Source organism: Chiloscyllium punctatum, chromosome 9, assembly GCF_047496795.1.
Source record: "Chiloscyllium punctatum isolate Juve2018m chromosome 9, sChiPun1.3, whole genome shotgun sequence".
Lineage (NCBI taxonomy): Eukaryota > Metazoa > Chordata > Chondrichthyes > Orectolobiformes > Hemiscylliidae > Chiloscyllium > Chiloscyllium punctatum.
In genome coordinates this window covers 128917319-128929456 of record NC_092747.1, presented here as the reverse complement: position 1 = coordinate 128929456, position 12138 = coordinate 128917319, and the positions used below count along the sequence as shown (strand labels likewise).

Here is a 12138-nt window from a genome sequence, read left to right as displayed (position 1 = left end):
ATCCTCCATATACCTATCCAATGCCCGCTTAAATACCCATAAAGAGGGAGAGTCCACTACTGCTACTGGCAGGGCATTCCATGATCTTACGACTCGCTGAGTGAAGAACCTACCCCTAACATCAGTCCTATATCTACCCCCCCTTAATTTAAAGCTATGCCCCCTTGTAATAGCTGACTCCATACGTGGAAAAAGGTTCTCACTGTCAACCCTATCTAACCCCCTAATCATCTTGTACACCTCTATCAAATCACCCCTAAACCTTCTTTTCTCCAAAGAAAACAACCCCAAGTGCCTCAGCCTTTCCTCATAGGATCTTCCTACCATACCAGGCAACATCCTGGTAAACTTCCTCTGCACCCGTTCCAGTGCCTCCACATCCTTCCTATAGTATGGCGACCAAAACTGCACACAATATTCCAGAAGCGGCCGCACCAGAGTCTTATACAACTGCAGCATGACCTCAGGACTCCGGAACTCAATTCCTCTACCAATAAAAGCCAGTACGCCATATGCCTTCTTCACTGCACTATTTACCTGGGTGGCAAATTTCAGAGATCTGTGTACATGGACACCAAGATCCCTCTGCTCTTCCACACTACCAAGTAGTCTACCATTAGCCCAGTAATCCATCTTTTTATTACTCTTACCAAAGTGAATCACTTCACACTTAGCTACATTGAACTCCATTTGCCACCTTTCTGCCCAGCTCTGCAGCTTCTCTATATCCCGCTGTAACCTGCCATATCCTTCCTCACTGTCTACAACTCCTCCGACTTTCGTATCATCCGCAAACTTGCTCACCCAACCTTCTAACCCTTCCTCCAGGTCATTTATAAAAATGACAAACAGCAATGGTCCCAAAACAGATCCTTGCGGAACACCACTAGTGACGGCACTCCAAGATGAATCTTTGCCATCAACTACTACCCTCTGTCTTCTTCCAGAGAGCCAATTCCTAATCCAAACCTCCAACTCACCCTCAATGCCATATCTCTGTATTTTCTGCAGTAGCCTACCATGGGGGACCTTATCAAACGCCTTACTAAAATCCATATATACTACATCTACCGCTTTCCCCTCATCTACCTCCTTCGTCACCTTCTCAAAGAATTCAATAAGGTTTGTGAGGCACGACCTGCCCTTCACAAAACCATGCTGACTATCCTTGATCACATCATTCTTATCCAGATGTGCATAAATCCTATCCCTTATAATTCTCTCTAAGACTTTGCCCACAACAGAAGTGAGACTCACTGGCCTATAGTTACTAGGATTATCCCTACTCCCCTTCTTGAACAAGGGAACCACGTTTGCTAGCCTCCAGTCCTCTGGCACTACTCCTGTAGACAAAGAGGACACAAAAATCAAGGCCAATGGCTCTGCAATCTCCTCCCTTGCTTCCCAGAGAATCCTAGGATAAATGCAATCAGGCCCAGGGGACTTATCTATTTTCACCCTTGCCAGAATTTCCAACACCTCTTCTCTACATATCTCAAAGCCATCCATTCTACTTATTCGTGCCTCAGTATTCATATCGACAACAATGTCCTGTTCCTGAGTGAATACTGACGAAAAGTATTCATTCAGCGCCTCCCCAATCTCTTCAGCCTCCACACGCAACTTCCCATTACTATCCTTGATTGGACCTATTCCTTCCCTAGTCATTCTTTTATTCCTAACATACCTATAGAAAGCCTTAGGGTTTTCCCTAATCCTACCAACTAAGGACCTTTCATGTCCCCTCCTTGCTGCTCTTAGCTCTCTCTTCAGGTCCTTCCGGGCTACCTTATAACTCTCAATCGCCCCTATTGAACCTTCACGCCTCATCTTTACAAAGGCCGCCCTCTTCCATTTAACAAGGGATTCCAACTCCTTATTAAACCACGGCTCCTTCACACGACCCTTTCCTCCCTGCCTGATAGGTACGTACTTATCAAGGACACTCAATAGTTGCTCCTTGAACAAGTTCCACATATCAATTACGCTCTTGCCTTGGAATCTACTTTTCCAATCCACACATCCTAAGTCATGCCTCAACGCATCATAATTTCCCTGCCCCCAGCTATAACTCTTGCCCTGTAGTACACACTTATCCCTCCCCATCACGAGACTAAAAATCACCGAATTGTGGTCACTGTCCCCAAAGTGCTCACCTACCTCTAGTTCTAATACCTGGCCTGGTTCGTTACCCAGAACCAAATCCAGTATGGCCTCACCTCTTGTTGGCTTATCTACATATTGTGTCAGGAAACTCTCCTGCACACATTGCACAAACACTGACCCATCTAACGAACTTGAGCTATAGCTTTCCCAATCAATATCAGGAAAGTTAAAGTCTCCCATAACAATCACCCTATTACTGTCACTCTTCTCCTGAATCATCTTCGCAATCCTTTCTTCAACGATTCTAGGACTATTAGGAGGCCTGTAAAAGACTCCTAACAGGGTGACCTCACCTCTCCTATTCCTAACCTCAACCCAAACTACCTCAGATGGCAAATCTTCATCCATCTTCCTTTCCACCGCTGTAATACTATCTTTGACTAGCAAAGCCACACCCCCCCCTCTTTTACCCCCACCTCTGACCCTACTAAAACATTTAAACCCTGGAACCTGCAACAGCCAATCCTGTCCCTGATCTAGCCATGTCTCCGTAATAGCCACAACATCGAAGTCCCAGGTACCAACCTACGCTGCGAGTTCACCTACCTTATTTCGTATACTTCTGGCATTAAAGTATACACACTTCAAGCCACTCTTCTGTTTACAGGCACGATCCTTTAAGATTGATACCATATTCCTACCCTCCCTACACTCCAGGTCCTGCACCCTAAAGTTACAGTCTGGGTTCCCATGCCCCTGCAGAGTTAGTTTAAACCCCCCCCAAGAGCACTAGCAAACCTCCCCCCAAGGATACTGGTGCCCCTCAGGTTCAGGTGCAGACCATCCTGTCTATAGAGGTCCCACCTTCCCCAGAAAGAACCCCAGTTATCCAAATACCGAAATCCCTCCCTCCTGCACCATCCCTGTAGCCACGCATTTAACTCTTCTCTCTCCCTATTCCTCGACTCTCTATCACGTGGCACGGGTAACAAACCAGAGACAACAACTCTGTTCGTTCTAACTCTGAGCTTCCAACCTAGCTCCCTAAAAGCCTGTCTAACATCCTCAGCACTCCTACCTATGTCATTGGTGCCAATATGGACCACGACTTCAGGCTGCTCCCCCTCCCCCTTAAGGACCCGGAAAACACGATCAGAGACATCACGTACCCTTGCACCTGGGAGGCAACATACCAAACGTGAGTCTCTCTCGTTCCCACAAAACCGCCTATCTGTGCCCCGAACTATCGAGTCCCCAATTATTATTGCTCTGCTCTTCTCCACCCTTCCCTTCTGAGTAGCGGGGACAGGCTCCGTGCCAGAGGCCTGAGCCCCGTTACTTACCCCTGGTAAGTCGTCCCCCCCACAAGTATCCAAAACGGTATACTTGTTCTTGAGGGGAACGACCACAGGGGGTCCCTGCACTGGCTGCTTCCTCCCAGTCCCCCTCACTGTCACCCATCTATCTGCCATCTTTGGAGTTACTACTTCCCTAAATGATGTGAAATATTCATTTAGGATCTAATCGATCTTCTGTGGTTCCACACATAGATATCCTCGTTGATCTTTAAGTGGCCCTATTCTCTCCCTAGTTACTCTTTTGCTCTGAATATACTTGTAGAATCTCTTTGGATTCTCCAAAGCTACCTCATAATCCCTTTTTGCCCTCTGATTTCCCTCTTTGGTGTATTCCTACAACCCCCTATACTCCTCAAGGGACTCATTTGGTTCCAGCTGGCTATACCTGACATATGTATCTTACTTTTCCTTGACCTACTCCTACCAGCCTTGTCCTTCACATCAGCAGGAACATGCTGTCCCTGAACTTTTGCTATCTTGCTTTTGAAAGGTTGCCACTTTCCAATCATCCTGAACAGCCTTCCCTCCATTTTTTAAAGTTCCTGTTTAATCCAATCACGATTGACCTTGCCCCAATTTTGAACTTTGACTTGGGGACCAGGCCTAACCTTTTCCATAACTATTTTAAAACTAATAGATTTTTGGTCACTGGTCCCAAAAGAGCTCCCCATTAACATCTCAGTTAGTTTCCCTGCCTTATTTCTCATGTTTTGTCCGTTCTGTAATAGGGCCATCTATATATTGATTGACCAAATTTTCTTGAATGCACTTAACAAATTGCTCCCCATCCAAACTCTTAACACTATGGCAATCTCAGTCTACTTTTGGAAAGTTAAAATCCCCTACTATTACAATGCCACTATTCTTGCAGCTGTCTGCAATCTCTCTACACATTTGCTCCTCAATTTCCCACTAACTATTGGGGAAGGGCAGGGGTGGGGGGGGCGGTGGAGGGGCATGGGGCTGTAGTACAATCCCATCAAAGTGATCAGCCCCTTTGTTACACCCATAAAGCTTCACTGGACAATTCCTCAGGAATATCCTCTTGAAGTACGGCTGTGATAGTTTCCCTAATCAAAAATGCTACTCCCCCTCATCGCTTGCCTCCTTCCTATTGCAGCTGTACCTTGGAACATTGAATTGCCAGTCCTCTCCCTCTATCAGCCATGTTTCTGTGAAACCTATGATATCCCAGTGCCATGTTCTTGTACTTGTCCATGCTGTGAATTCATCTACCTTATCTATCTGGCCTTTTGCATTGAAATAAATGCATTTTAATTTGTCAGTTTTCCCTCATTCTGTGCTGTTACCTGGCTTGTCTATTTAACTTGGTCTCTTTAACTTCTGTACCAGCCTCAACCTTCTATCTTGTCTCACTACTGCTTAGGGTCCCACCCTCCCCCTCCCCCCTGTCAGATAAGAGGAAAAGAAAACAATGTAAACTTGAGTGCTTCTTAAGCAAAGCTCCCTGATGCTTCAGCAAGCTGCAAGGAAAACAGCTGCTGGAGAGAAACGTGTTGGAGCATGTAGGAATGGAACAACGCAAGGGCAGTCTGACTGGAATGGATCAAGCAAGGAGCTAATAGATCATAGTAACTTGATCTCACTGCAGCAGTGAACACATTAGACCTGGCAGGAAGGTTAAAGCTCAATTGTGAAACAACAAGAAAATTGGAGCTTAGCTGGGGGACATCAGTGCAGATGAAGGAGCTATGTGCCATTGTCATAATCTGTCTCCAAGTGAGTTGACTGACCTGTATATTTCCATTAAGTGTTGTTGTTTTTTAATGAAACATTAACAGTTAATTGTTTGTGTGAGTTTGCCTGTAATAGTGTATTTTACCTGTTGCAACAATATTTGTTATTGTTCATAGCAATTATTGATTTACCCATGAATGTAGGTGACGCGTGCTCAATAGCATTTATCACTCATCCCTAGTTTCCTTTGAGAAGCTTGTGTGCCTTCTTGAATTGCTATAACATTTAAATGGAATCTGGATTGGTATATGAATAAGAAGGGTTTAGAGGGACATTGTCCAAATGCTGGCAAATCAGATTAGATCAGTTTAGGATATCTGGTTGGCATGGATGAGTTGGACTGAAGGGTCTGTTTCTGTGCTATATAATTCTATAACTAACAAAACCAGAAATTACTGGAAAATCTCAGCAGATCTGTCGTATCTGTGATGAGCAATCAAAGTTAACTTTTTGGATTCAGTGACCCTTCTTCAGAACTCTATGTCTCTATGTGGATTGAACTAGCTGAAGTCTGGCATCTAATATGTTGCAGATCTCTGTAGCAGGCATATTTGTGAGAATAAGATCAGGCATGTGTTTCATAGAAAACAGAATGTTACAATGCAGTACAGGCTCTTCAGCCCTCAATGTTGCGCCGACCTGTGAATCCAATCTGAAGCCCATCTAACCTACATTATTCCATTTTCATCCATACGTTTCTCCAATGACCATTTAAATGCCCTTAAAGTTGGTGAGGCTAGTACTGTTGCAGGCAGTGCATTCCATGCCCCTACTACTCTCTGAGTAAAGCAACTACCTCTGACGTCTGTCTTATATCTATTACCCCTCAATTTAAAGCCATGTCCCCTCATGTTAGCCTTCACCATCCAAGGAAAAAGGCTCTCACTGTCCACCCTATCTAACCCTCTGATTATCTTATATGTTTCAATTATGTCACCTCTCAACCTTCTTGTGTCAAATGAAAATAGCCTCCAGTCCCTTGGCCTTTCCTCATAAGACCTTCCCACTAAACCAGGCAACATCCTAGTAAATCTCCTCTGCACCCTTTCCAATGCTTCCACCTCCTTCCTATAATGGGTTGACCAGAACTGTACGCAATACTGCAGGTGTGGCCACATCAGAGTCTTGTACAGCTGCAGCATGATTTCGTGGCTCCGAAACTCGATCCTTCTACCAATAAAAGCTAACACACTATATGCCTTCTTAACAACCCTATCAACCTGGGTGGCAACTTTCAGGGATCTATGTACCTGGACACCAAGATCTCTCTGCTCATCGACACTACCAAGAATCTTACCATTACCCCAGTACTCTGCATTTCTGTTGCTTCTTCAATCACCCTCAATCTCATGTCTCCATATTTTGTGCAATAGCCTACCGTGAGGAACCTTATCAAATGCTTAACTGAAATTTCGTCTTGACACATAAGAAACGGCATCTATTACCAATACTGCTGCTAACATAGTGAGAGCGTTCCTCCATCAGAGTGTTTTGCCAGATGTGGTGATATTTATTCAATTTCTCTTAACAAAATAACTTGTGTGTGGCTATGGTTGTGCAATCACCTAGCTCTGTCTATCGCTTGCTGCTTATGCCATTTGGCATGCAAGTAATCCTGCTTGGTACAGGTTGGGTTTAGAGTTAATGGGCTCAAAGACACCAAGTGGTGCGTGTTGGTGTTCTCTTCTCAGATGTTGCATTAGTTTGTTTTAAAGAGCCAGTGCCTTGTGTAATATTGGCTGTTTCAGTGGTTGAGTTTTTTGGGTTAGGAAGAATCACTTGAATTGGTTTACAGAAGACGAGTGAGACAAAGCTTTTTGTTTTAGCGACAAGTTGAATTTGGGTTGCCTTTGTCCTTGAGGAAAAGGGAGGTATTTGCAGTGGTAGGTCAGAACTTAAAATTGCCAGGAATATAATCAGAATCATTGGTAATGACTAAAATTCAAATGCAAATAAAGCAGCTTGAATTAGACAGCATCAAGATATTGAATTCATTCATAGTGGGTTGTGCAAGGGCAAGTTCTGGAAATTCATGTAGTTAGGTATCAATGATCTTTTGTTGCATTACTTTTCTTGAACTTTACTTCATTTATCTCACCTGTCATTTCTGTTTTGCATCTTAAAGCAAATTGATTACGTTAGTTCAAAGTTACCTGTGATGATTTGAAAGGAATCAAGTGTGGTCTTCACAGCTGCTGGTATTGAGGCACTTTTGTAAGAAATTGTTTTCAGATCAACTGCAAGTATCTAATATAACAGTCACCAATTTATGAGTGAGTAAAGGCAATAAATCAGGTCCTCACTTATTTTTCTGGTGAGACGGAAGTAAAGTGAACATTCCTTTTGAACAGAAAATATAAGTATTTTCTGAAGAAAGGTCATAGAGCTGTAAAGCACGGAAACAGACCCTTTAGTCCAAGTTGTTCATGCCAACCAGATATCCTACATTAATCCAGTCCCATTTGCTAACATTTGGTCCATATCCCTTTAACCCCTTCGGATACATAAACCCGATCAGATGCCTTTTAAATATTATAAGAATAGTTGTAATCTGTTCAAAACATTACCTATGTTTCTCTTTCAGAACTTTGTGCATTTTCAGCGCTTCCTGTTTTTGTGTTAGATTTCCAACTCTTGCAGTATTTGCTTTTATTACACGTTTTCATGTTAGACTTTAATAGTTGTGTCGTAAGTGCTTGAAATCATACGATGTAGGGAATTGTCCAGGAAATGAAGGAAAATACTCAGGATACTTCTGTTGAAAGCATATGATCCACAGGGATTTCACTATTTTGTTCTTTTCTTTTCTCCCCTTTTCTCTGTGCAAACTAAAAATACTTGCATGGGAAAATGACTTCAGTGCAGCAGATAATCAGAATAGATATTTCATGTAAATAACAGCATATTGAGACATTTGCAAGGAGATATTTCTGAACAATATGTGGGAAATTGCTTTAGTAGTAATCATTTTCATGTGAATGATTGTGTCTTTTGAGGATGACCTCTTACAAGGTTCTCATCTGTTTGGTATTTTGTAATCTAATTCATACTTTACAAGTATTTCTTTTAAAGCAATGTTCCTTTTGAATAATACACCATCGAAATTGATGATGTTGCTTCAAAACCTGAACTGCATGTTATTTGTGTCATCAGTAATGGGAACAGCTACTTTCCAGGCTTTCATAAAAGGGTATTCAACTTCCCAGGATTTCCTTGATCAGGAACGGAGATTAATCTCTTAGGACTGTAATAGAAAATTCAGAAGAAATTTCATACGATCATTTAAAAAGGTGGTTCTAAGTTGCATTTTTCTTAAACACTTTGTTGATTCAGTTAAAAACGAATACTGAGAGTTCGTGAAGCTTAGTGTTACAGGGAATGGGTGGTGTAGCTCTAACAACAGTAGCGTTAAAATTTCCATCTCTAATGTGAGACTTTTTTCTCACTGGCATTTTTGAGAAGTTGGATACAGAATCATGTGTTGAAATCTCCAGCAATATCTGCTCCAGGGATGTCAACTCTGTTTTATCGAAGTATTTGGCAATACGCACAGATTTTTATTCAGTAAGGATGTTGAGTGTTTATTTTTCAACTAGGAGAAAGTGAGGACTGCAGATGCTGGAGATCAGAGTCTAAGAGTGTGGTGATAGAAAAGCACAGCCGGGCGGGCGGCATCCACAGAGCATGAGAATCGACGTTTCGGGCATAAGTCCTTCATCAGGAATGAGGCTTGTGGGTCAAGGGGGCTGAGCGATAAATGGGAGGGGGGGTGTGGGGAAGGTAGCTGGGAAGGCGATAGATTGATGAAGGTGCAGGTGAAAGGTGATGGGTTGGAGAGGAGAGTGGAGCAGATAGGTGGGAAGGAAGATGGGCAGATAGGACAGTTCAAGAGGGTGGTGCCAAGTTGGAAGGTTGGGACTGGGATGTGGTGGGAGGAGAGGAAATGAGGAAACTGATGAAATCCACATTGATCCTGTGTGGTTGGAGGGTCCCAAGGCAGAAGATGAGACATTTTCCCTCCAGGCATCGGGTGGTTAGGGTTTGGCGATGGAGAAGGCCCAATACCTACATGTCTTTGGCGGAGTGAGAGGGGGAGTTAGTGTTCAGCTACAGGGTGGTGGGGTTGGTTACTGTGGGTGTCCCAGACATGTTCTCTGAAATGATCAGCAAGTTGGTGTCCTGTCTCCCCAATGTAGAAGAGACCACATCAGGTGCAACGGATACAGTAGATGTCACTTGTGGAAGTACAGGAAAATTTCTGTTGGATATGGAAGGATCCTTTAGGGCCTTGGATGGAAGTGAGGGGGGAGGTGTGGCCACAGGTTTTCCCCACACTAACCAACCCCATCGCCCTGTGGCTGAACACTTTAACTCCCCCTCTCACTCCACCAAGGACATGCAGGTCTTGGGTCTCCTCTATTGACAAACCCTAATCACTTGATGCCTGGAGGGAGAACAGCTCATCATCTGCCTTGGGATCCTCCAACCAGATGGGATCAATGTGGATTTCAACAGTTTCCTCATTTCCCCTTCCCCCACCACATCCCAGTCCCAACCTTCCAGCTCAGCACCGCCCTCTTGAACAGTCCTACCTGTCCATCTTCCTTCCCACCTATCTGCTCCATCCTCCTCTCTTACCTAACACTTTCACCCCCACCTTTATCTACCTATCGCCTTCCCAGCTACCTTCCCCCAACCCCACCCCTCTCCCAATTTATTTGACAGTCCCCTTGGCCCACAAGCCTCATTCCTGATAAAGTGCTTTATGTTCGAAATGTCGATTCTCCTGCTCCTCAGGTGCCACCTGAGCAGCTGTGCTTTTCCAGCACCACACTCTTCAACTCTGTTTATTTTTCAAAGGCAAGTAAATGGAATTGAGATATGAATTGATATGATCTAATTGAATGGTAGAATCAGCTTTGTGAGCAACTGCTGTTCTATTGTTGTACAGAATTGGTTGAAATCAAATGTTAATATAAGCCACCTTTTCACATCATGTATACTATAGCCAACTTAAAAATCTCTCTCTAATTAAAAACAGGGTGTATTGAAGAAACACAGGCAGTCTAGCAGCATCTGTGGAGAGAAAATAGAGTTAATGTGCAAAATTCAGTTTTGACTGCTGTGTTGCAGAGATTGTCTGACCATTGGAAAATCCTGACTGACATCGGGATGTATTTCACTCGTACATTTGTAGCTAATGAAGTAAATCAGTGAAAACAGCAAAAAAAGTACTTCACTTTTTTTTTCATTTTAGCATTTTGCCAGTAAAATGTATGTATGTATACAGATGTATACACACCATTCAAATAGAAACATATTGTGAAAAGAAATTCTCTTTCAGCAGGAAATAAGTGACAGAATGTATGCATCCTATTTCATTAGCTGTTAGAGCTGTAATTGGCAAACTGAGAGCGACCACAGATTGGAAGCAATTCACTGATAATTTGATTTGGTGTTTACTTGACAGTACTTGGACTTTGTGACCTTGAAGGAGAAAGAAATCTAACTGATGTAGCAAAATAATTCTAAACAGTATATGCGTACAAAATCTAGGCCTTATAGAATTGAGTAATGAATAATGTCTGAAGAGATTGGCAAATGTCATTATGGTTATGGCATCATTATTCACTGGCTATTTTTGAATTGTTTGCTGTTAAATTTATCAACTTGTTTGAGTTTTACCTGTAGAACATTAGGTTAAATTTAGTATTCATATGTTGTCTTGACAGATTTGTCTGCAGCAGTTCAGAGGTTTTCACAGTCATTGCGGGATTTTCAATTTGAGTGCATTGGTGATGCAGAGACTGATGATGAAATTAATATTGGTAAGTCTTGACCTTTTTAAAAAAACCTTTCATTCAGGAACAGCACTTCTGTGCTTCTCTTTAGTGTGTGCTAATTTTATATGCCAAGTCCCCCACGTATTATTCTGAATAGATTTCCCTCTAAATTCCTGGTTTATATATGCTCATGCTACAGCTACTGTGAATTGGCCTAAAAATAACTCCCAGTGTTGTCTCTCTCTTGCTGTTTTCTAGCCCCATTTAAACTAAGCTTATGTCTTGTTTTTCTGCACTAAGATGCTTTCTCTCCACTGCCTTTATCCCAAACCTTCATTAGGTGAGCTATCCGTCCTTTTTTTGAATATTTATTTTTGCTATGTCACCTTGGTCACTAATGTCTCTTTTTGACCTCTTCTAGTTACATTTACTCAAAATACTGTGCAACTCTATAAAGAATTGAAAATTATCTTTGCTGCTTTTGAATGTTTCTGATTCATCTTAGCTATTGTCTCTTATAGCTAAAAGGCCTTTCTATTACAATAGCTATTACATTCACCAAGCCACTGGCCACAGCCTTGTTTAAATGGAGCTTTACCCAGTTAAAAAAACCTTTTTGCCCCCAATTAATGCTGTCTAAGGCCTATGAAACTAAATAAAAACTAAAAGAACTGTGGATGCTGTAAATCAGAAACAAAAATAGAAGTTGCTGGAAAAGCTCAGCAGGTCCAGCAGCATTTCTCTGAAGAGAAATCAATGTTAATGTTTCAGGTCTGGTGACCCTAACTCCAAACTACAGGGTTCTGAGGAAGGGTCACCAGACCAAAAACATTAACTCTGATTTCTCTCCACAGGTGCTGCCAGACCTGCTGAGCTTTTCCAGCAACTTCTGTTTTATGAAACTAAGCCTTGTCGTCTCTCTCTCCACGCATCACTTTTCTGGTCAAGCATTCTTTGTTGAAGTGGGGCTGCTTTTTAACTTGAACAATAGTTCCTCAAACTCTGTCAGCACAATGCCATTTCTGGTTCTGTATATATTGTTGGTCAACAATGACAGAACCCTCTCTGTCCAACTTCTAGCCATGAGGAGAAGTTTTCAACCCCGGGATCAACCACCAATCATGATCGTTGGT

The 12138-nt window shown here is 42.6% G+C and overlaps 1 protein-coding gene across 3 annotated transcripts in view; it reads left to right on the top strand.

Annotated features, from left to right (window-relative positions):
- Positions 1-12138, top strand: part of arhgap42a (Rho GTPase activating protein 42a) — a 335015-nt gene that overhangs the window by 112754 nt on the left and 210123 nt on the right. For 2 of the 3 annotated variants that reach the window (XM_072578263.1, XM_072578262.1), the window contains exon 2: positions 10955-11050. In XM_072578263.1, the coding sequence (XP_072434364.1) occupies positions 10955-11050 (96 nt within the window). Of the gene's footprint in view, positions 1-5161; positions 5205-10954; positions 11051-12138 lie in introns of those variants that run through there. The other variant, XM_072578264.1, reaches the window with a different exon arrangement.